At 57.6% G+C, this 25308-nt stretch overlaps 1 protein-coding gene across 1 annotated transcript in view; it reads right to left on the bottom strand.

Annotated features, from left to right (window-relative positions):
* The window catches only part of KIAA0930 (KIAA0930 ortholog), a 32333-nt gene extending 25981 nt beyond the window's left edge, over positions 1-6352 (bottom strand). Inside the window, exon 1 of the mRNA XM_045083712.1 lies at positions 6168-6352. Coding sequence (XP_044939647.1) covers positions 6168-6231 — 64 coding nt within the window. The 5' untranslated portion in view covers positions 6232-6352. The remainder of the gene's footprint in view (positions 1-6167) is intronic.
* Positions 6353-25308: the final 18956 nt, after the last annotated feature.

The raw sequence follows: 25308 nt of genomic DNA, 5'->3' as shown, positions 1-25308 counted from the left end.
TAATCACTGGTCAGGAACAGACACTCAAGCTAGCTGGGCGCTTGTGCCATGTCACGTCAGAGGATTTCCTTTTATTTATTTTGAAGATTTATTTATTTATTTGTCAGAGAGACACAGAGAGTGAGCACAAGCAGGGGGGGCGGCAGGCAGAGGGAGAAGCCGGCTTCCCACTGAGCAGGGGGCCCGATGCGGGGCTCGATCCCAGGACCCCGGGATCACGACCTGAGCTGAAGGCAGACGCTTAACAGACGGAGGCACGCACGTGTACCAGGATTCCCTTTTTAAGAGGAGGGGGGTCCTCCTCAAACTTAGCTGTGGCTTCTGGGGCCCTGGGATGTAAAGGCTCCACCCCCAGCTGGGTTTTCCCAGACTTTAGCCCCTATCCCTGGTCCATGTCTAGGATCCCCTATTTGCAGGTCCAACGGCAACACCCCAGCCCCCATCTGTGGCCAATGGGACCTGGGAGGGATGTGCTTGAGGACACACCCCTGCCTCGCCCCTGACTGGCCTCCAGCTGTGCCCCCTGCATGGGCTGGGGATTGGGGGAGAATCAAATCAGGCATTCATTCCAGCCCTTGGGACCCACCGGTGTCAGGGTCCTCTCTGAGCCCCGCCCGACTGTCTGTGACACCCCAGGGTCAGGCTGGTGGATTTCCACTTCAAGTCTGGACAACATGGAAAATGTTTTAGGAATTTTAAGTCAGAAACCATGACTAAGAAACCAGAGAACGACGAAGAATTCTTTATAAAAAGGCTTCGCAAAGTTAATAGTTGTCTCTGGGTGACTGCAACGGTGAGTAATTTTTTTCCCATTTTCTTAAATTTTCCAGTTCCTATAATGTGCATGGAACTTTTTTTTTCATTGGGAAAACATTTGTTTGGGGATTCCGAGGCTGTTTTCTCACGAGGATCCCGCGTGGGGCTCCCCCTCCACGGCCTCGGGCTCTGCCACTGCCCCAGAGCCCGGCCCGGTAAAAGAGGCAAGCATCAGCAGCAGCCAGCAGCGCTGCGAGGAGGGACACAGCAGGGGCAGAGTGGCCGTCGCCTGCAGGCCCAGGGGCGCCAGACGATTCAGCCCACTCTGGTCTGGCAGAGACACCCCTGCAGCCCGGACCCTGGGGCTCTTTAAAGCGGGAAGTCCAAAGTCCTAGGAGCTCCCAGAGTCTCTGCCTGAGGAGAAAACCACCCCACAGCCTCCAGGCTGCTCCAGCCCCAGACACGGCCTGAAGCCGGAACCCACAGGCCTTAAAAACAGGCCCGGGAACCGAAAGAGGCACTGCCACCACTACAAAGGGTCACACTTCCTCCCCAGAGCATGGGCCCAGGACCAGCCTGGCCTGCCTTAGCTGGGCTGGAGGGCCCGGGACCCCAGGGAACCCCGGGAAACTGTCTGCAGGGAGTGCACAGCAGGCAGCCCCCCAGAGCACACATTCAACCCCAAGTTCACGCCGGGGAACGGGGCCAGGCCCTTCCTGTCCCTCCTAATGACAAGCGCAACAGCGAGGACGGGGCTGACCCTGCGGCAAGTCTCAGCCGCTCCCCACGCTCGTCCGTGAACCTGCCACTTCTCACACAACTCCCACAACCCACAGACTCTGCCATCGCCGCTGTGCAGGGTCACAGGCCCCCAGTCTTCCCTTCCAGGCACATCTCCCACCAAAATCTCCCGCCCCTCACCAAAGTCCAGCCGCACTGACCCCGGCAGAAGGGTGACGGGCTGGGCCAAGGCTGTACGGTCCTCTTCCCGATTCTCACACTGGCACCAGGTGTCCGGCGTACGTGGGTGTTTAGCCGGGGCAGAGGCTCACCGGAAGGCAATGTCCCTGCTTAGTGCCCTCTGGCTCATCGCATGACTCCCTGCAAGGCAGCTCGTGGCCTCTGACAGGTCACACAGACCCCAGTCCCGCGGCCTCCCAGCGACCTGACCTTGGGTGAGTCAGTTTGCTCTCTGAAGCTGCTTTTCTCATCTGCAAATTGGGGAACTATCAGACTGCCAGGGCTGCCAGGCGCCTGGCGCACAGTGGGCTTGCCGGGTGCCAGGCAGGCCACCCCACAAGTCAGCAGCCACCACAGTCCCCAAGGCCCGGCCACGGGCTCAGCCACTGCTGCAGCCCCAGCTCCCACACAGCTTCCCTTGCAGCCGGCCGGCTTCTCCTCCTCGGCCCCGGCAGGCCCTGCCCCACCGCAGCCCCTCTCAAAGGCCACACCTCGCACCATCCCCCCATCAGCCGTGGGGACTCCCTCCTCCGTGCCTCCGGAGGGAACCTCTCATCCTTCGACTTGGGCCCTTCCTCAACCCACCTGTGCCTGGGAGCAGTGCGCGCGTGTGATGACCAGGCTGCCAGCACCCCGAGGGCAGGTGTGGGCGGGGTCCCCCTCTGCTAAGAGCTTAGGTTTATAGACAGATTCGGCCCCTTCCCAGCCACGTGACTAGGGACACGTTACTACACCTCTAAACCTGCCTTCGCTCATCAGGACGAAGAGAAGGGTACCACAATACCTACCTTATAGGACTGTTTCAAGAATAAAAGCAAACCTTGAACATGAAACTGTCCTTTGGCCCCACAGAGAGAGAATGCCCTCAGCCACCTAGAAGGGGGCCAGAGGCCAGGCAAACAGCAGTTCTACAAGGTGCACAGCCTAGGCAGGGCCTGAAGACAAGCAGCATGAGGGGGCCTCACCCCTCCCAGCACCTGCCTGTCCTTGGTGGACACCAGGTCCCGGGGCCGGGTCAAGTCCACGGGGCTTTGCCGAACGTCAGTGGCGCGCCGCCCCTGCTAAAAGGGAGCCTTCCTGCCCAGCGTGCTGGAGCTGACGTCCCAGGCCCACGAGAGAGCCCAAGCCCAAGAGGAAGGATCAGGCTATGTCCACTTTTGGTCCAGATGTCTGCATCGCCCATAATCTGGGCATTGGACCTCCTGACTCTTCCCAGCTCAGAGAACCCGGAGCCCCACAGAAGCTCGCTCAGCCAGCCAGCTTGGTTCATCTGTTCCCTGGAATCCCAAGCAGTTTCCTGTATATAAACCACCCCCAGTCCTGCTCGGAGCAGCTGCTGCCAGCAGGATCTTTGCTTCGGCTGTCACAGTGCACCTGGCTTCTTTCCCCTACTCAGCTGTGGCCTCCAGCAAGGCAGGGTCAGGCCCGATCCCCCCACCCGGCACTCACGAGATGTTTCCAACACAGATGCTGCTGAAGGAAAGATGCAACCATCATGTTTGCATCCACAAGGTGCCTTTCATCATGACAGCCGAGCGACAATCCCTGTGTGGGGGCACCAGTCGCCCTCTCCCATCTTAGAGGCTGTGACTCAGAAGTGACAACAGTGTGTCTGGGGTCGAGCATCGCCACCAGAGGCTCCCTGACACCTTTGAAACAACCTCAGGGAACATGGCATGCTTCTGAATGACCGCAGCTTTAATGACACAGCAACGGCGGCCTGGGCGGTTTACATTCCTCCATCTAACAGGTTGTCACAGCTGTAAAGGGAAGAAAGGCGGAAGTGGTCTGCGGGCCGTGTCCACGTCCTGGGTTCCCGTCTGGGTGCACAGGCCAACCACCGGGTCCTAACTCTACTGTGGCAACAGGTCACTGTTAAGCTTGGCCCTCTCTGAGCCTCCCCTCTCTCATCTGATAAATGAAAAGATGGTCAAAGTGAGCCCTGCTAAGAGGCCAAGATTCCACGTTCTATACACACGCTCATCCTTAATTTACAAGCCCAGAGAGTCTCTCGTTTGCCTGCTAAATGTTTCCTGGGCACCTGCTCTACGGGGCCATGCCCTCGAGGGGCTCACTTGCTCGGGAAACAGTCACACAGACTCTTACAAAGCCACAACAGGCCTGATAAACCCACAGACGTGCACTTGGTATGCAGAGCCCAGGAGGAGGGACAGGACGTGGAGGAAGGGTTCCCAGAAAGTGGCAGCGCAGGACACTTAAAGGACACCCGCAGGCGTGGGGGGGGGCAGGGGAGAAGGGGCGGCTGTCCAGGAAGAGAAAACAGCAGGCCTAAAACAGGGCGTCCGAGCACCTCAGACCGAGTTCAGGGGAATGCGGGACGGGCGGGATAGGAGGGTGGGGGCAAGACAGGAGACCCTGCACAGGAGGGAGGCCTGGGTGCCAGGACAGGAGACCTGAGGCATTGCTCCTCCCCAGAGGCAGCACAGCAGGCCCCGGGGGGCCTAGCTGGAGGCATCTGGGGGGGCGGGCTCTGGGGTCAGACTGGCCAAGGGTCAATGCCCGCCATGCTGCTTCCTCGCTGACCATCTCTACGCAAGTCTCTCCCCTCTCTGAACCTCTGGATTCTCTGTGGCATGGAGAGGATATTCCTATCTGGCAAAGTCAGAATCAACCTGAGCACACACAATGTCCTTGCACATAGTAAGCACTCCGTAAACGCCAAGTGCTAAAATTAATTACTACTGTCCTTAAGGAATGGCCCCGTGGGCTCCCTGGGACAGGGCCTGACAGGGGAGAGACAAGATGCTCAGTGGTCGAGGACAGTGGGGGAGTGCTCACGTGAAGCGGGGAGGGGCTGCGTGGGGCTTCCAAGCAAGCAGGGGGAGGGGCCTGCAGCAGATGGTCCCTCGGACCCCTCCCATCGCAGACAGCCTGAACCAGGTAACAGGTGCGCCTGCCGCCTGGCGTACAGCCCAGCACACAGTAGGTGCTCAGTGAACGTTTGCTGAATGAACAAACAAGGATCCTTCAACATCTGTGCAAAATGAAGTCGTGACACCTTTTCAGAAAAGACACCTGAGAAATCCATCTCCTGGTCCATCCTTACTTGGTAGGCACCCCCAATGCCCCGCCCGCAATTCCCACCCCTGCCCACAGGAAAGGTCGTTCCTGGGGCAGGCTGGGCTGAGGGGACAGGTGTCATGCCTGGAGGACTGGAAGGAGGGCTGCAAGTTACTTCCTCTTCTCACTTGCTTCCAGGGCGTGGCCTGCTGAGGGGCCAGGAACCCTAGGGCAGCGGTGACCCCGCTGCTGTGTGACCAGAGGGGTTATGTTGGCTCTCTGGGACTCCCTGACGGTGAGCAACGAGGGGAAAGGTAGAATCTCCAAAGCTGACATTCCCTGCTTCACAACGCAGTCACCCACACCCACACCCCCCGCCCCTCCCCAGAAATCCCCAGCTCAGACTGGGGTGGGGGTGGGGTGGGGGTGGCTGACAATGTGGAGTGAAATCCTTTCCGCATGAAGAAGGGAGGGGTCTTTTCATGGAGAAAATGAAAAACCCACCCTACAGGGGAGGGGGCTTCTCAGCTTCAGTCTGGGCAGGATCCAATCCCAGCGATGACCTCACACCCAGCCAGGCAGGGAGACCCCACCCACACCTAACAGTCCCAGGCTCTTCCAAACAATACCAGACACCCCCACCCCACCCGACAGCAGACATATGACCTACGGCCTCAACTGAACAGGGTCACACCCAGAGAGGCAGCAGGTCCTGCTCTCTGTGCTAAGTGGCTGTCTTCAGGGGGCCAAGGCCCAACAGGTTCCACTTGGAGCTGATGGGGAGCAGGCGAGGCAGTGCGGAGAGGTGCAGGAGACAAAGGCTTCAGGAAGCTGGGCATGGTGGCCACGACACACTTGCAGGGAGGTGTGCCTAGACCCCACTGGGCCCTGCCCCCCCATTCCCGTGCTGATCTCCTGGTCTCCCCAGATCCCACGCCCACACTCCCTGCAGTGGAACTGAAGCCCCGGGGAGGGCTTCCCAGGGAAGGGGAAGGGAGGGACCTGCCACAACCACGGGCGAGGAAGAAGGGTGAACAGACATACTCGAAAGGACAGACAGAGGGAGACACCGAGAGACCCGGGAAAGGGGAAGAGACCCAGCAACATTCTCGTGCGGAGTCGCTCTTGGGACCGAAATCAGAGACCAACACACAGGGACGCAGGAAAAACCTATCCGTGGGGAGCTGGGGGCGCACGGAGGAGGCCAGGACACGCAGGGGGAGAGACAGACAGAGACACACACACGCACAGAGACACACGCAGAGACGGACACGGAGACGCACGCAGAGACGGAAACACAGAGAGACGGAGACGCACGCAGAGACCGAGACGCGCACGGAGACGGAGACACACGCAGCGACGGAGACCGGCGCGGAGACCCGCGGAGGCGCGCACTGCCCCGGCGGGCGGCCCCGGCCCGCCCCACTCACCGAGGCCGCAGACCTCACGGCGCAGGCTGAGGCGGCCGCGCTCCTCGGCTATGGCGCGCAGCATGCGCTGCAGCGAGCGCTCCTCGGCCTCGGCGCCGCCCGCAGGCTCGGGGGACGCGGCGGCAGCGGCGGGGAGGGCGGGCGGCCCGGCCCGGAGCCCCGCGGGCGCGGGCGCCGAGGCGCAGGCCCGGCCCGGCGGCCGCGCAGAGGCCATGCCGGGCCCCGGCTCATCGCCCGCGCCGCGCCCGCCGGGGCCCCCGGCGCGCCCCGCCGCCCCCGACCCGGCGCCGCCCGCCGCGAGCACCAGTGAAGCCACAATCCGCCTTTGTGCGCGTCGCCGCCGCCGCCGTCGCTGTAGCCGCCGCCGCCTTCGCCGCCGCCGCCCGGCTGCCGAGCCCAGGGAAACGAGCGCAGCTCCGCGCCGCCGCGGCCGCCCGCGCGCCTCCAGGCCACCGCCCGCCCCGCCCCGCCCCGCCCCGCCCCGCCCCCGCCCCGCCCCCGCCCGGCCCGCGCCCCGCCCGCGCCCCGCCCCGGCCCTCCAGGCCCCGCCTCCGCCCCGCGGGCCCCGCCCCTCCCGCCTACCTTCTGCTTGGCTGGGCCCCGCCCCGCCCTCGCCACCGCCCGGCCGTGTCCCGACTCACCCCCGGACCGCCCCGCCGCGCCCCCGGCTCGGGCCCCGCCCCGCGACGCTATCGCCCCGCCTCCTGCCCGCTCCCGACCGACGAGGCCCCGCCCCGGGCCCGGCCTCGGAGGCCCGGAACCCGGCGGGCGAGGTCCCCTCCCCACCCCCAGCAAACCTGGCCGCTCGGGCCCCGCCTCCCTCGACACCAGCCACGCTCTTCCTCCAACGGCGGTCGGGAGCCCGCCTCGACCTCCCACGCGGGGCCTCCTGATCTTCCCTGCCTTGGTCCCTGCGCCCACCTCCTCCAGGCGCTACCCGCTCCGCGGTCCCCGAGACCCGCCCCCAAACCTCGTGCTGCTGTTCGCCCGCCCCCTCTGCGCTCCTCTCTCCCGCGCCTGTCCCATGCGAGAATAGTTTGTCACCTGCTCCCCACACTGCCACTCTCCTCCCGGTGCAGTTGCGGAGGAACATCCTCGGCCGAACCCAGCGAGAGCTCACCCGTCCCCATAAAGTCAGAGGGAGTCTGATGCAAAGCCCCGTGTCCCGTACGCAGTCCTTCGCCGGTGCCAGGCAGGGCGCTGAGAAGGGCTCTGAGCCTGTGGCTGACTCCGTGGGAGGACATGGAGGAGGAGGGACGCACGAGGTCACTGGGCCTGTGATCCTGATGAAGGCCAAGGTCCAGCCAGGCACCATCGTGTGCCGGCCTCTGCTGATGGGGAAGACCCTGGCAGGAAGCAGCCAGAGGCCTTCCCAGGACCCACGCCTGCCAGCTCACTTCTGGAGCTGCTGGGAATGGACAGTCCATGCTGGGAGGGAGTCTCAACTCTGACCCACAGGAGCAGGTCCTGCTTCCAGGCCCCACCTCACCCCCCAGCATCCCTGATGTGCACTGCGAAGGTCTTATAGGCAGATTTTTTTTCCAAGAAATACAGTATAGTACTATAAATGTATTTTCCTTATGATTTTCTCTTTTTTAAGATTTTATTTATTAGACAGAGCACGAGCAGCAGAAGGGGCAGAGGGAGAGGGACCAGGCGACTCCCAGCTCATCAGGGAGCCCCAGGACCCTGGGATTGTGACCAGAGCTGAAGGCGGACACCTAACCGAGTCACCCAAGCGCCCCAAGCTTACATTATTGTAAGAAGACAGTACACGGTAGATACGCAAACATGTACAGTACACACGCAAACCAACACAAAACATGTACTTATCAACTGTGTTACCGGTAAGGCTCCTAGTCAACGGAAGACTATGGGTAGTTAAGGTTTGGGGGCGTCAAAAGTTACATGGGGGGTTTCAGCTGTGTCGGGGATGGCATCTCTGCAGCCCCGCCAGGCTCAAGGGTCAGTTGTGCTCTTCTCCCCCGTTCTTGTACACGTTCCCTGATTTCCCAGGTCCCAGTGTCCCCTCCTCAAGTGGCCTGTTCCGACCATCTACCTGAAACCCCCCTGCCCTCCCTCTCTTACCTGCTTTATTTCCCCGCCCGGCATGGCCCTCACGTCCTCCGACATCACACCGCACACCAGCAGGCCGTGTATCACCCAATTCCTCGCGGCTCACAGCTGTGTTCCTGATGCCTAACCCGTTGCTGGGCACATGGTGGACCCCGTGTAGAGGAGCTTCGGATGGGTGGGCAAAGAATGGGTGACAGGCCTGATAGGAAGCAGGAAAGCCTCTTGGACAAGGCAATAAGGAGCCCTGGGACCGTGGGGCCGGCGAACAGCCTGGAGGAGGAAATGGGGGGTCTGGACCCTGATCAGGCCTCCCTGCTGGTGTGGTGCCTTTAGGCCTGTGTCCTCAGCTGTACAATGAGGTCACCGGACTGAGGGCTGTGGCCTCCAGCTCCGAGTCTGGACAATGGGGCTTTGGGTTGCAGGAACGGGAATGAGACATGCTGGGGGCTCACAGGCAGGCAAACCCAATGGCCCTCTCCCTGTCTGTCTCCCCAAACTCCCTGAAAAGCCCTGCCTGGCCTCCCCTTTGTTCACGCTGTTCCCTGTGCCTGAAATCCTCTCTTCCCCCGTAGGCTCGCCTTGGAGGCCTGCTGTTGCTGGGAAGCCGTTCTGGTTAGGCTTGGCCAATGCACTTGTGTTCTCTTCTGCTTCATAAACTACACACACACACACACACACACACACACACACACACGGCCGCCTCCCTGGACTCCGTGCCACAAGACCAGCACGGGGTCAACGCCTGGGTCTAGAATGGCACAGGTGGCAGAAAAATGTTTGTCGAGCGAAAAAATGGATATCACTTTGGTTCTCTGCTTTTTGTTTCAATAATACTCCTGGTAACTGTCCACATAGGGAACTTTTTAAAAAAGATTTATCTACTTATTTTAGAGAGAAATAGAGAGGGTGCAGGGAGAGGGGCAGACGGACAGGGAGAGAGAGAGCATCCTAGAACAGACTCCCCACTAAGCACAGAGACTTGGGGCTCTGTCTCAGGACCCTGAGATTGTGACCGGAGCCAAAATCAAGAGTCAGACTCGTAAACAACTGAGCCACCCAGGTGCCCCGACATAGGGAACTTTTTTTTTTCTTTTGAGAGTAGATATTCTCTCTATCTTTTAAAAAAAAGATTTTATTTATTTATTTGACAGACAGAGATCTCAAGTAGGTGGAGAGGCAGGCAGAGAGAGAGAGAGAGAGAGAGAGAGAAGGAAGCAGGCATCCCACCAAGCAGAGAGCCCGATGCAGGGCTCGATCCCAGGACCCTGAGATCATGATCTGAGCCGAAGGCAGAGGCTTTAACCCACTGAGCCACCCAGGCGCCCCCATAGGGAACTTTGTCATGTCAGCAAATGTTTAGTGCACATTTACATGAGCCTGGCCATAGGGCATATTCTGTTTCTTGATCTGGGTGTGGACTCCCTAGTGAGTGCACAAAAATCAAGCTATAAGTTTGTGAGTTATCTACTTTTCTGTATATAAACATTCAGAATATAAAGTAGAATTTAAAAAATAAAAGATTTAGGGGCACCTGGGCGGCTCACTGGGTTAAAACCTCTGCCTTCGGCTCAGGTCACCATCTCAGGGTTCTGGGATTGAGCCCCGCATCCGGCTCCCTGCTCAGCGGGGAGCCTGCTTCCCTTCCTCTCTCTCGGTGGGTCTCTCTGCCTACTTGTGATCTGTCTGTCAAATAAATAAATAAAGTCTTTAATAAATAAATAAAAGATTTATAATCCCTGATAAAAATTTGGTTTAGCCATATTTCCTGTGACAACGAAAAAGTTCTTTTCTGTAAATAAATGAACTGCACGCTTAGAGAGACTACTTGGGGGGGGGGTGTAGGCAGAATAATGCTCCCCAAAGATGTCCAACCCTAAATCCTGGAGTCTGTGTGTATATGTTACAGAGCAAAACGGACTTTGCGGAGGGCATTAAGGGCTTTGAGAGGGACTGATTCTCCTGCATTACCCACAGAAGCTCAGTCTAACCACATAGATGCTTAAAATTGGAGGTTTCCTGGCTACAGTCAGAAAGAGACGTGGCAGGAGGAAAATCAGATAAGCACATGGTCGCTAGCCTCGAAGGTGGAGGAAGGAGCGACAAGTCCAGGAATGCAGGAAGCTTCCAGAAGCTGGAAAAGGTCAGGAAACAGATTGTCCCGCTAGAGCTTCCAGAAGCACCTTGATTTTAGCCCAAAGTGAGAGCCCCGTTGTACTTCTATGGAGCTGTAAGGTAATACATTTATGTGGGTTTAGGGAACTTATTTTGTTAGTCATGGCGGCGATAGAGAGAGCCCCTGGCCACCAACCTTCTCTCCTCCAAGCTTCTGTTGACTGTGCAGTGGTGCACGGGTCCGGGGTGAGAGCTGAGACAGTCCCCCCTGCCCGTAGTGTTCCGTGAATCTGGAACTGGACTCTGATGGTGCATCTTTTCTCCTTGAGAAGAGAAGACGGTTCTCCGGGGCCGAGTCAGGTCAGCACAGCCCACCTTGGGTGAATGAGCACAGGAATGGCAAAGGGCAAGTTCACAGGCTCTTGCATCGCTCCAGAGAATCTGCTGAAACCCTCCTCGCGGTCATGTGAGTTTCCCCGCCTGACTTCTCCCGCCTTATGACTCGCGGTTCTCCTGTGCCGCAGTCCCTGGTCCTCAGCCTTTTGCTGCTCTGGAAAATGAAACCCAACCACTCCCAGACGGAGACCTCCTGCAACACTGGGTCTTTTCTCGGCTTTTCTCACCGGCCACGGAGGTCGGGGCGCCCCCCGGAAGGTTCCCCGCCTCCCTCCTGTCCTCCACCAGCCCTCTTTCCGCCACGCGCGCGTCGCACACGCAATATTTTCTCATCCTCGCTGTTGTCAGAAATGCCACCTTTAGCACTCTACATTTTTAAAATAGATCCCTGCTAAAATTCCCCTGGAGGGGATAACCTTAAAGCTATTTTAGGCACCCGCACAGTAGCGAGAAGAAAGGACTCAGAGATTGTGAAAGAGAACGTGCCTGATGGGACTGGGGGTGGGGGAGCGGGCTCACGTTTCTCGAGGAACTGCTTGATGCCGGAAGCTTCCTGAACGTGGACAAGTATAGCCCTGAGCCCTGGAGGGCAGCTAGTGTCTTTGTGGGTTAGGTCAGACTCGGGTAACCTAGAAAGGCAGAGTAATGTTCACAGCCACTCAGCACGTGAAACCCGGAGCCCGGAGCCAGGACTCGAACCCTGGCAATCCAGGAAGGAGGAGACAGCCAGGCACACACCCTTTGGCATCAACTCATCCCTTTTCTACTTTTAAGTCAGAAGGGCCCCCCCAGAGAAGGAACACGGGATGATAAGCTTTGAAGGGCTTCATGGAACTGCACGGCCGTGGGGTGTTTGCTGGGAAGTACAGTTGTATAATTGTGGGCTGCCCGGGGATGAGGGCGTGGTCTGTGCTGAGTGCGGACGGGGACGAAATAAGGGAAGAAATCTCACCATCAGGAGGGAGACCTGGGACCCACACAGGTTGAACTTGTCTAGGCCCTTCTGCTCCAGAGCCCTGGGCTTCCCATCTGTCAGCGAGGAGGCTGAGTTAGATGTCCTCTTGGGCCTTTCCAGCCCCGACATTACGGAAGGACAGGTGGGGTACGCTGGCACAGAGAGCGAGAGAGCCCGCCCTTCTTTGCTGGTTCCCCCGGTCTCCTGCTGCCAGAGCTCCTGCCGAGAACCTGTTTCCCCCGTGCGTGAACACACAGCTTTCTCCCGCTTGGGCCAGTAGACACTCTATTAACAACCAACGTTGTGCACGACTGTGAAACCCAAAAACAAAATGGCCAAATTAAGGGATGCTTCGTTAAATGCCTAAAAGATATAACATCGTATCATCTCTATTTCGTAAAAGATTTTACTTATGTATTTATTAGAGAGAGAGCGTACAGAGACACTCAAGACTCCCCACTCAGAGCAGAGCCCAAGATGGGACTCGATCTCACAACCTCCAGATCACGACCTGAGCTGAGATCAGGAGTCAGTCGCTCAACTGACTGAGCCCCCCACGCGCCCCTCATCTTTATGTTTGATTTGATATTTATAATAAAAGTTTCACTATGTTAGAGAACTCTTTGTGGATTAGGTTTTTCTCAGGTCACAAGGACTCTGAGAACACCGGAGAGTTGGTGGGAAATCCGAAATTAAAGATAGTGATATATTTTGTCTTGTTTAGCAAACATGGATGCAGGACCCCCTGTGGGCTGGGCACTGTTTTCTGACTTCGCAAATGCTGGCACTGAATTCTGTGACTTGGGGACATTGGCGTCCCTCTTGCGCAGATGAGTCCGCTGGGGCCCAGAGACGTTAGGTGACTCGTCCACAGTCTTCCAAGGCAGAATCTGGTGGCCAAGTAAATTCAAGAGCAAAATTATAAAAATCCTTGCAGATTTTTTTTTCCCTTGGGGGAAAAGCACATTTGGTAAAGGTACATTCATGTTTGAGATGATGTAGGCACAGAGACTCCAAAAGCAAGAGTGTCTCAGGCCACCGAAGGCCTGAGAAATGACTCTGTCCCCCGAGGCCCAGCATGAGGCCTGCACCAGGAAGGTGACACTCAGAGGTACCGGGGCGGCAGCGGGGGGGTGGGGGCGCGTGTCTCAGTGGGTGAAGCATCTGCCTTCAGATCAGGCCATGATCCTGGGGGCCCGCATTGAGCCCCACATCAATCTCCCGGCTCAGGGGAGAGTCTGCTTCTCCCTCTCCCTCGGCTTCTCCCCCGTTCATGCTCTCTCTCTCTCTTCAGTAAATAAATTAAATCTTTAAGGAAAAAAGGAAGAAAGAACGCTGACCGCTCGCTGTCCGCTGTGGGGGTGGGGGGGCAGCGGAGAACGGACATGGCACTTCGGAAACACCCGGCCCTGGGCTGAAATCACGGCATCCGCTCGTTTCATCCACACAGTAGCTGGCCGCTTGTACTGAGAGCGTCCCCGTTTTATTGGACAGTAAACTGAGGCTCGGAGACGCCGAGCGGCGCATCATACAGCCAGGGCTCACTCAGCACAGCTGGGCTTTGAGCCCATCGGCCTGGAGAAGAAGGCACCGGCTGCACGGGTGCGGGGGTCTCCCTTCGGTCGTTTGGGTGTATGTATTAGCACCTACTTTGCGAAGGCTCGTGGCTGAGTGTCTAGAACCCGCCGCTGTCCTTTCCTGACGGAGGCGTTGGAGCAGTGGTGGACCCTCGAGCTTTGGGAGCCGCCCCGAGGTGCTGCGTATGGGGCTTCATAAGCGAGACGAGGGCGGGCGTGTCCGTTCCTGGCACCTGCCCTAGCGAAAGACCACATGCTGGGGGCTTACAGCAGAAAGCTCTTCTCTCACGGTTCTAGAAGCCAGAAATAGGAAATCAAGGTGTTGGCAGGGCTGAGATCCCTCCAGAGGCTCTAGAGGGGGCCCTTCCTGCCTCTCCAGCTCCTGGCAGCTCCGGCAGCTCTTTGGCTCCCGGCCACGTCCCAGTCTCTGCCTCTGTTGTCACATGCGCTGTCCCCTCTCTGTCCACACGGCTCCTGTCCCCCATACCTCTCTCATATAAGGACACTTGACGGTGGCCTCGGATGTTCTCATCTCAAAAGCCTTAACTTAATTATATATCTGCAAAGCTATTTTCCAAGGAAGGTTGCTCACCTTCACAGGTCCCAGGAAGACCTGTCTGGGGGCAGGGGGCGGGGGAGGGGGTCCTGCTACCTTTGCACGCGCAGCACGCATTCCATCTTCCGATGGTGGGTCTGGATATTTCCTCTGGGACATACTCGGCCCCCATTTCAGCCCACCTGGGGCGAGCCCTCTGAGCCAGGGCTGGCCCCTCCCAGCAGAGCATCTCTCCAGCACAGTGACTGGTCCAGGGCTCGTCCAGCTGGAGCTGTCTGGGACTCTGGTCGTCTTTGTGGGGGGCGGGGGGGTGTCTTCTGAGGGCAGCGGCTTGCAGCCACAGAGAGGAGAGCAGGGCTGAGATTTGGAATGTGAGGCCCAGGCTTTCATGTGCAGGGGCCTACACACTGCCCTTCCTGCTAAAGCCAGCTCAGAGGGGGTTTTGTCCCTTGCTCACGACCGGAGCAGAAGTACACTAGGAACAACCCCTCATTTGACATGGGATGGATTTTGGTGTCACTCTTGCCCTCAGGGTCCTCTTAGCCAGAGATGGAAAGGAGGGGCAGGCAGTGAGCTGGGAGCCCCTGGTAGGGGCTGAGGAGGCCTCGGGCCCAACCTGCTCATTGCACAGATGGGGGACCGAGGCCCAGAGTGGTGGGACCTCCCTGAGGTCCCTGCTGCCTAGAATGTCCCCGGCCCTCAGACCCCGACCTGGCTCACCCTGCCCTGCCCCATCCGTCCTGCTGCTGCCGCCTCAGCTTACTGAGGTTTTCTTCCTTCTCGGCGAGGCTGTTCTGCTGTCAGTGGGCTCACTCGGGCCTCGCGTGGGCCGAACTCCCGCTCTTCATCCCGGGGTCTGTGGGGAGCATTCGGGCTGTGAACTTGAGTGGGGAAAACATCACATCTTTATCTTCACTCACTTCTGGCTCAAACTGAGCATCTTATTCATTATGGTCACACGTTACAGACCACAGAAATGTCACCGACCACGGTAGGATCTGCAGCTTTGTCAGCGACGGGCACCGGGCCTGGGCTGGGGGTCTTGCCCTCCCAGAGCCGTCGCAAGAGCCCAGGGAGCCCCATGGCCTCCAAGAGGGGACGCGATCTCAGATTTGAGTGTGTAAGGATGACCGCAGAGTCAGGGAGGCCCTCGCGGGGAATGAGGCTGCTGCCTGGGGTCAGGGGAAGGGCCGGGAGTCCTGGGCTGGGGGAGGTGCTGCAGGAATGGGGAGGGAGAACCAGGCCAAAGGTGAGGAGGTCACGGTGGGAGGCCTCGGGGGCCTGTATGATGGGCAGCCCGAACGCCACTGCCCTCACCCCACCCTGAGGCCTCTCTCCTCCCCAGCTTTCGGGACACCCCCAACCCCGACTTCCCGGACCAGCTCCTGTAGGCATTCAGTCTGGTCCTCCGGGCTCCGCCCTGGGTCCGCCTCCTGACTCCCGCCGACCAGCCTCCATCGCATGCGGGCGACTGCCCTGGGCCCCGCCAACTGCACAAGTTCACCCAGAGCCCAAGACGCCGCCAGCTGCCCGCCTCCTCCTCCCGCAGGCTCTGCACGTCCGCCGCGCGGGCCAGAGATCCAGGAGGCTTTGCTGCCGTCCCTCGACCTCGTTCTCACGACCTCGTTCTCATCTCTACCCCACCCGGTGATTTCTCTTCCCCGCTCGTGCGAGCCCCTCTGCTTCACACCGTTCCCCACTGTCACTGCCCTGACCCACGCGGCTGGCTCTTCTGCCTCAACTCTGCGGACACGTACCTGCTTTCTGTTGCTGTGTGACCAGCCACCACACATGTGGTGGCTCGACGTCTTGCGGTGGCTGTAGGCCAGAAGGGCAGACCCGGCACCCGTGGGTTCGTGCTCAGTCGGGCCAGCTGAAATCCTCGTGCCAGCAGGAGCTGAAGTCTTATCTGATGGGGCAGGAGTCCTTTCCCTGCAGCTGTAGATCTCGTGGAATCTGTGTCCTCAAGGTCACAGGAATACACCTCTCCGACTGCCGCTTCAAGACTCCCTCTTGGAAAAACTCACCGGATTAGGTCAGGCCCACCCTGGATGATCTCCCTTTGGATTAACTCGACTGATTAGGGACCTGATTTACTTTACACCTGCCAAATTCCCTTTTGCCATCTAACTTAACGGGTTATGGGAGTGATGTCCCCTTGTAGCTATAGGTCTCGCTCACACTCAAGGGGAGAAGATCATACGTGGGCACCCAAGCTCATTTTAGAATTCACCTACAACAGACAGCCTCTCCATGGGGTCTCCGCAGCCTGAGACCCCTGGCCCCTCCAGCCCAGCCTCTGCTGGACAAGCAGGGTGATCTTTCTTTCCTATCCGTCTGTCTGCCTATCTGTGCTTCTACCTATCCTTGATCTATCTTTCCTACTTCATTATTCTTTTTTTTTTTTCAGCTTAAATATGGAAAATTTCAAATAAATCCCAAAGCAAAGTGAATAACATCACGGACCCTCCAGGAACCTATCACCCAGCTTTGAACAACTGTTAATATCCTAACTTCTTTTCTTCATGTATCTTTTTTTCTGAGTATTTTGAAGTCAGTTTCAGACGTGGTGCGTGTTCCCTTCTCAATACGTCAAGATGTGCATCCAATTTTTTAAATGGGTGTTTTCCATCACCACAGCTCCATTGGCCCTGTAAGAAAATTAACCCTTTCTAAACCCCAGTAGCACTCACATTTCTCTTCCAGCCCCTCAAGCATTCTTCACCAGCTGCTCTGAGCCAAGATCCGAGACGCTCCAACATCCAGTGTGCGTGCATCCCTTCGCCACTTAGCACCTCCTGGTTTCCCTCGCTCACACCATCTGGTGCCCCCTCTCGCCCCTGCCCCCCGCCTGCTGGCCTCTTTTCTGCGGTCGGTGGACCCTGTCCTCCTGGCCACCGCACCTCTGTGCCTGTGCTTTCTTGCAGAATGCTCTTTGTGCCTTCTCTTCCAGTTCAGCTGTCTTCCCCCAGGGAGGGCCCAGAATCCCCGAACCAGGTCCCACTCCCATGTCCTCTGATCTCTTGGAACCTGTGTTTGCCCTGAACCTACTCTTGGTCCGTGATGACCCACTCACAGGCGTGATTTCTTGCCTGCTCTCTCACTGCCCAATCAGCCTGCAGCCCCTGAGCGCGAACATGTCAGTTCGCTCACCAACATTTCCCCACCGCCTGTCCACAGCCCCCAAGTCAGTGACTGAGTGAGTGAGCCGGGGTTCCGTTGAAGTCAGTGCCGTCCCCACAGGAGCCTGGGATGCCCTGCTGGCCAGAGGGGAGTCGATGGCAGAGGGATGTGGCCCTCAAAAGTACAGGGCTCGCCGTGAGAGTGCTGCTGGCCCAGTGGTCATTACAGGACACCAATAGCCCAGAATGGTTCCCGGGACGCCTCACCCCTCTCACCTCCATCCGCCTGGCCCAATGGGATCTGGGACCTGCCGACCTCACCCAGCTCTCCCACAACCAAATCAACAGAGAGATGCCACGGGGAGCAGGGGGCCGCCCTCCCGGAGGAGGAGACGTTGATGCTCAGGGTGGAGGGGTCGGCGGGAGCTAAGGCCTGGGGGCAGGAGGTCTCTGGGGAGACATAGTCAGGGCCAGTCAGGGCCCAGAGCAGGTGGCTCAGAGAGGGTCTTCTCTTTGGTCTGTACGGCCTGTTAGAACTGACAGTCTAGAAATAGACCCACACATACACGGCGTAGTGGGGAGAGAAAAGGATTTCAGCAAATATCATCGGATCAATCGATGTCCGGATACCAAAAAACAAAACAAAAAAAGGACCAAAAAAAGAACCCCCCAAAACAAGAAACAAATATTCACTCTGACCTCACCCTGCATACGAAAACTAATTTTTGCATCTATGAAATGGATCATAGACCTAAAAGAAATCATTAAAATAGAAAACATCTATGAGAAAACATGAGAGAAAAGTCTCAGTGGCTCAGGGAAGCTGTACACAGAAGCACAAGCCATAGAAGGCATGATTGATACATTGGACTTTGTCCAGGTTTAACATTTTGCTCTTTGTGAAGCGCGTATCCAGCAAAGGACCTATCTCTGAAACCCCATCTCCAACCTTTTTTCATCCCTCAAGGAGCCCTTCTGGACATTTCTCTCCTCATTGCCCCCATGAATGTTTAGTCCCACAGCTGTCTGTTTCTGTCTGGTACGGACCTCCGTGCCCTCCACATAAAGAGAGGACGCACTCCCCCTCCTCCAGGAACAACTTACATCCCCGTGGGGGCATACACGGAAAACCAGTAATGGAGAACACAAAAAGAACCCTTATAACCAGGCAGTGAGCAGACATAAAACCCACCTTTAAAAAAAATGTTTTTTATTTTTAAGTAATCTCTACAAGCCCAGCACGGGGCTTGAACCCATAACCCTGAGATCAAGAGTTGCACACTCCACTGACCGAACCAGCCAGGTGTTCCCCTAACACCACTTTCTTTTTTAAATAAACCTTTCAAGGGGCGCCTGGGTGGCTCAGTTGGTTAAGTGTCTGCCTTTGGCTCAGGTCATGATCCCAGAGTCCTGGGATCGAGCCCCGAATCTGGCTCTTTGCTCAGCAGGGAGCCTGCTTCCCCCTCCCCCCTGCCTGCTGCTCCCCCCGATTGTGCTGTGTGTGTGTGTGTGTAAGAGATTAAATAAAATCTTTTAAAATAAATAAATAAATAAACAAACCTTTCACCAAAGAAGACATTGGGATGACCAATAAACCCATGAGAACCAGCGTGACATCATTAGTCGTTAGAGAATTAGATACGAGACACCACTACCCACACACCAGAATGTCCAGAATGTTCCAAACTGAAAAGACGGACCATTGCAAGCATCAGCAGGGACATGGCAAAACCAGACCCCTCATACCCTGCTGCTGGGAGTAAACACACGCCCACACCCACTTTGGAAGACAATTTGGCAGTTTCTTAAGAAGTTAAGCATATGCCAGGCACCTGGGTGGCTTAGTCGGTTGAGCGTCTGTCTTCAGGTCAGATCATGATCCCAGGGTCCTGAGATCGAGTCCCGATTCGGGCTCCCTGCTCGGTGGGGAGTCTGCTTCTCCCTCTTCCTCCGCTGTGCTCTCTCTCTCTCTGTCAAATAAATAAATAAAATCTTAGAAGAAGAAGAAGAAGAGGAAGAAGTTAAGCATACACCTCCCATGTGACCCAACCACTCCCCTCCTAGGATTTCCCCAAGAGAAACGATAGAGCGCAGTCACCCAGAGACTTGTACTGGAGCGTTCACAGTGGCTCCTTGGTAGTAGCCAAGAGGAAAAAAATGGAAACAATCCAGTGTCCCCCACAGGCAAACGGATCAACGAATTGTATCTCCTTACAGTGGAATACCACTCAGCACTAAAAAGGAGTGAACTATTAATACACATAAGCACACTTGAATGAAGCCCAAAATAGTTCTACTGAGTGAAAGAAGCCAGGCCAAAAAAAGAGAACACGTATAATTCCGTGTATAAGAACTTCAAAAAAATGCAACCAAATCTCTTACAGAAGAGGCACCAGGAAACTTTTGGGGGTGATGGAAATCATTACCCCAATTATCGTGATGGATTCAAGGAACTATGGGCACACCTGTCCAAATTCATGTATCTGTCAAAACTCATCACATCGTACGTTTCAAACAAGCATGTTTCATTGCATGTCATTTACACCCAAAAATCTGTAAATCAGTTGCCCATCCAAAAAATGGGGCGATGTCAATTAAAAAAAAAAATTCTTATTGCCGATTCTACCTAAAAAATGTGACTGGCCGGGGCCCCTGGGTGGCGCAGTCAGTTGAGCGTCAAACTCTTGGTTCCAGCTCACGTCAGGGTCTCAGGGTCATGAGATCGAGCTCCCCCTCGGGCCCCACGCTCTGGGGAGTCTGTTTGAGATTCTCTCTCCCCCTCCCTCTGTCCCTCCCCTTGCTTGCACGGGCTCCCCGGTTTGCCTGGACGCCGACTCCCTTGGTTTCTCTGCACTTGGGCATCGGCATCTCGGCCCCCCAGGCAGATGAGCTTTTGGCCTGGGGGTAAGGCAGCTGGGGCTGGGTTCTGAGCAGGGGGCGACACAGATTTGCACCTGTAGACCCTTTTCAGGTGGCCCAACAAAGCCCCTCTCGGTCTGGCTGCCTCCAAAGGTTGCCAGGGATGGCTGAGCAGCCACTGGAAACCCAGGTTTTGGGCTGAGTCTGGGCGGAATGAGAGCTCAGTCTGTTCACGACAGACATCAGACCGTCAGAGGTAGGGTCGCTGTTGCTTTCTTATTTATTTATTTATTTATTTATTTATTTTTATTTATTTGACAGAGAGAGATCACAAGTAGATGGAGAGGCAGGCAGAGAGAGAGAGAGGGAGAGGGAAGCAGGCTCCCTGCCGAGCAGAGAGCCCGATGCGGGCCTCGATCCCAGGACCCTGAGATCATGACCTGAGCCGAAGGCAGGGGCTTAACCCACTGAGCCACCCAGGTGCCCTCGCTGTTGCTTTCTAGAGAGGACCACAGGGGACCATCTGATGGGTGAGGGGTGAGGAGGGCCACAGAAATTGTGCTAGGACTCCCTTGTACATGATTTCTGTGCTGGGTTGTTGAGTCTATGGCTGACCTGGAGCTCTCTGCCCACAGGCCCCTTCCACCCTGTCTCGCTGAGACGCAGGGGACCCGGCTTTACCACACCTGTAGCTCAGCGACCCAGTCAGTGCAGCTGGTTGTAAATATTTGCAGACCTGTCCCATGCCGCATTAGCCACAACCACCCCTCTCTCCGCTGCCTCAGTGCCCCCCCCCCCAAAGAGGAGCAAGGCTTGCTTCTCTGAAGACACACCTTCTCCTAGCCTGTCCCTCTTCGGAGCTGCTAGTGACCAACATCTGTTAGGAAACATGAGATTTGGAGGTTCCAGAAACTGGGTCCATCCTGTGACCTGGAATTTGCCCAGAGTTTTGTGGCTCTTGTGGTTCCACCAAACCTGGAGGGGGGGGTCTCCTGAAATCTCCCACTGACTCCTCTCGGTTCTCGAGCGCTGAGTGCATAAAACAAGCAGAGGGCTTCCCTTTGCGCTCTGGTTTCCAGGAAGCTCAAAGGCACTTCTCCTTGACGTCAGAAACGGCGGAGGATTTGCTTCCCGTGAGCCTGCAGGAGTGAGGTGGGATGCTGGGACACGCGTGTCCACCTGTGTGGGCCGCCCCTTGCACATGGAGGGGGGCACGGGAGCGGGGGACCGTGGGAGTTGGTGGGGTAAACTAGGAGAGAGAGAAGGGGCCCCAGGCAGGGGGACAGAGCGAAGGGGACGCACACCCCAGGGAGCTGCTGCATGGCTTCCCAGCTGGGCTCCCTGCTTTCACTCTCAGGCCAGTCTGTCCTCCCGCCCGCAGCCAAAAGGGCCTTCTAGCGCCCAGGCAAGACCCCACCCGCTGGCCGCGCCCCGCTGGAAGCAGAGGCAGAGCCCGAGTCCGCCCCAGGCCCCAGGGCACCGGCAAGCCTCCCCGTCGGAACAGCGCGTGGGGCCGCCGCCAGGGGGCGCCCGACACCGGAGCGCTGCCCTCGGGGCCAGGTCCTGCTCTGCAGGCTTTGCTCCTGCCACAAAAAAACACACTCTGTGCACATCATGGTCTCCCTTCCCCCTTAAAGACCCAGTTAAGGTATCACCGCCTCCAGGAAGCTTTCCTGGGCCTCATGCTGGGCCAGGTTTTTCTCCGAGGCTCCCACAGCCCGCTGGGACCCCATTCACACTGCTGGTCACTGCTCCTGTCTCCCAGGAGGTAAGACCTATCACCCCAGAATGGCCACTCTGACAGTGGTGTCCAGGTGAATAAATCCGGGAGCGTTGCTGGGTCATCAGTGGTGGACGTCCTGGCACCCCCATCCCTCCTTGCTTAGGAATGTTCAGGAATGGGCTCCCGGGCTCCCACCCCGTCCCATCTCTTGTCTGTAACCCTGAGGACGTGCCCTCCTAGACTGTGGGCCGTTCCTGCCTCAGTTTCCCCACCTCTAAAGGCGAGGTGGCCTTTGCAATAGCTGCTCCCTCCCCTAAGACACCCTCCCAGCACCTCTTCCCTCGGTCTCCTGCTTCAGAGGGGCGTTCGGCTGGGGTGGGGATCGTCGTTGAGATGCCTCTTGGATTTGTGAGCAGTAGTAAAGGACTCGGAGGTGTTTGGAAATTATTTTCTCACAACTAATCAACCAGAGAGGGTTCCAGGGGTCTGTGTAATGATCGGTGACACTGTGTGATCTGAGCCTCTGGGAGTGGCAGCTGACGGACGTGGCATGCCTCGTGGGCAAGACGGCTTTGCAAAAGCGGATCGGAACGTTCTAGAACACTCAGACCCCCGGTCCCCAGAGTCCCTGCCGGCCTCTGGTCACACAGGCACCGTGTAGGTGATGCGTGACAAAAACCAGAGGGACGCTCGCTGGGTTCATGTCCCCACTCCGACTCCGGCTTACTGTGTGATCTTAGGTGAGTTACTGAACTCTGTGCTTCAATTTCTTCATTTGGCAAATGGGGGGGTGATATTAAAGCTAGTCCCCGCCTCTTCTTCTCAGGAAGAGTAATGAGTAATGAGACAGGAAGAGGAATGAGACAGCGCCTGCCTAACGCTCAGGGGAAGGCCCGGCACAGAGGAGATGCTTGGAAATGTTGCTTAGAAGTATTGCTGTGACCTAAGCGGAGGGTCTGCCCATCACCTGCTCAGGGCCGTGAGGGACCAAGGAGAGGCTGGGCCCGCGCCGGGGCCTGGCAGGCCTGTGCCGTCACGCTTTGGCTCCCGAGACCTGTCTCCTTGTGCCTTTCTCTCGTACCCCCGAACACATGTGGGAACACACCTGTCCCCTTAGCTGACAGGTCCTGGAGGAGGACAGGGGTGGGCAGAGTCATGATCCCTGGGGGAAGAGAGGGGTGTTCCTGTCCTTTCCTGGGCGAGGACTCTTCATCCCGTGTCCCAGATTTAAGGGAGCGGGAGTTTCCTGTGTGGGCCGAGAGGAGGAAGGAAGGAATGAGCAATGAGTGAATGAGTGAATGAGTCTGGGCTGTGGCAGCGGGCGGCGCGCAGGGCCATTGGCTTCCTGCGGCCTTGGATGGAAGTTTCTGGCCCCCCTCCTGCCAGCTGCGCGGCCCCAGCTCTGAGCTGCCGCGTCCTCCCCTGAGCCGCCCGGCCCCGGGCCCAGCCTCTCAGAGGGACGGCGTGCTTGTGTGCTGAAGGAACGCGCCCGTGAGTCCCACATCCCTAGCCCCCCAGGGCGGCGGTGTGGCCGTATTGGGGGGTGGGGCCTACAGGAGGGGGTTCAGTTAGAGGAGGGCAGAAGGGTTCGTGTCCTTGTAAGAAGAGAGTCCGGAGAGCCGGGTCCCTCTGCGTGCGCATGAAGGAGAGGATGGTCTAGGTCAGGGTCACGGAGAGAAGGCTGGCGTCTGCATAAGGAGAGTCCCACCAGGAGTGGGGTCAGCGGTCCTCCGTGGCGCACAGCACGTCTGGGTTCTCGAACAATGCTGGGGCTGGACTCTGGCTGAGCACCAGGTCCCGGGCTTCCCTGCTCCATACTCTGCAGGGAGGGCTCCAGCGTTCCCCCTCTCTCCTCCCCCCTGCCTAGGACCAGCAGAAGGGGCCCGAGCTACCATTTCCACCCCTCCCGAATTAGAAGGCAGGCTCCTGGCCCCTGAGCGTTCCCCAGGGAAGAGTGTCCACCGAGGAAGACTGGATGGTGGGACCCCCTTTCCCAGAGGATCTGGGCTCAGCCACTTACAACCTGCCTCTCTCGACACCTGTGGGCCAGGCACTGCTCCTGGGGCACCAAGACTGCCCTTGGGGAGGTTATGTTTAATGCAGGGACACAGACAAGAAACAAATACACCTCGGATAGCCCTCAACAGGTCAGTCCTGGAAAGCTCCAGCAGAGCGTGGCACCTGGGGGGGTGCGCAGTGGTGCCCTCTGGGGTCACCTGTCTGGGCGTCTGCGGCTCCAAAAGGGGGGGGTTTCCCAACCTCTGTGATGCAGGTGCTCCCAGCGCAGAAGTGCACACTCGCCCCCACGCCTCTCCAGTATCAGGAGACCAGCCATGACGCCCTGTCCCTCGGGTGGGCTTGGTGTCTTGTCCCCGGGGAGTGAGCAGGCCCCAGGGAGACCAGAGCTCAGGGGTCACACTGTGGTGCTCCTGGGCCCGCTCTGCCACCCCGACACAGTGGCCTGTGGTGTGCTGAATGGTGGCCTCCCAAAAGATGCTTCTACCTCCCGATCCCAGAACTTGGGCATTGAACCTTCCAAAGACGATTAATTAAGGGTGTTACTAGAAGGACTTTATACTGGGTTATCAGTGTGAGTCCCAAATGCAATCACATGTTCCTTATCAGAGAGAAGCAGAGGGAGTTCAGAGACAGGGAAGGAGCCCATGTGACCCTCAGAGCAGAGATTGGAGCCTGGCGGCCACCAGCCAACCCTGAAACTGAAAACCAGCCGCGAGGAACAAATTCTTCCAGGAGCCTCCAGGGGGAGCACGGGCCCGCCCACACCTGATGGCAGCCGTTGGCCCAAGACCCGGGCAGGGATAAATCTCTGTTGTTGTAAGCCTCCCGTTTGAGGTGAGGTTTTTTACATCAGTCCCAGGAAATTGAACATACCCACCTTTAAAATGGGCATAACAAGAGCTCCTACCACAAAGGCTATGGTCAGGACCCGAGAGGAGGTAGAAAATTCTTTGATCGGCCCCTGGCTAGCACCTAGCAAGTGCTGAGTACACGAGACCCTGATCTTTCCGGGCCACCCCTCTGCCTGCTGAGGTTAGCGAGGGCACGGGCCAGCCGAGGCCTGGCTGCAAGGTCTGAGCAGGTGAGCAGGGAAGATCTTACCCTAACGAGCATCTCCTTCTCATGCTCGCATCAGCTCTAGCCCTGCGCTAAGAGCTCTGTACTGTGTACTTCCTCCATTTAAGGCACCGTCCCAGGCTCTGGGGACATAGGGAGCCCGATACAAATGGTTGTTGTGGCAGGGGTGGGGGGGTGTGGGGGGTCGGACTGATGAACAGGGCGATATTTTCTGAAGGCAGCAAAGCAGCAGCCTGGGATGCTGAAAGCCTGTGGGATGCGGGTCAGGTCCCCACCCTCTGGGGAGAGGGAGGCAGAGACATTTCAGCTCAAGCCGTCAAAAACTAGATTAGAATCTGGCACGGAAAGAGGTGGGGACAGACAGGAGCAGGTGAGCCCTTGAAGGCAGAGAGGACAGCAGCCTGATGGGGAGGAGAGCCGGCTCGTGTGGCTGGAGCTCGACACAGAGGCCAGGCTGCTGTGGGAGGGGCACCTGGGAGCCATGTCCACGGTGGCACAGGCCACGCATGCCGGGCTTGGAGGGTCAAGGGGAGGATCCTGGACTTCCTCCTGAGATACACAGGAAGCCATTGAGATATTCCAAACCAAACAGTGCGATCCCCAGGTCTTGTGAACCTCTCTGCATCACGACATACACTTTCACGCCTGCTAGGGTGTCTGTCATACACA

Source organism: Mustela putorius, unplaced genomic scaffold (genome assembly GCF_011764305.1).
Source record: "Mustela putorius furo isolate JIRA1106 unplaced genomic scaffold, ASM1176430v1.1 tig00000738_pilon_pilon_pilon, whole genome shotgun sequence".
Taxonomy (NCBI): Eukaryota; Metazoa; Chordata; class Mammalia; order Carnivora; family Mustelidae; genus Mustela; species Mustela putorius.
The sequence above is the reverse complement of the archived record's forward strand: the minus strand, read 5'-3'. Positions and strand labels throughout refer to the sequence as shown.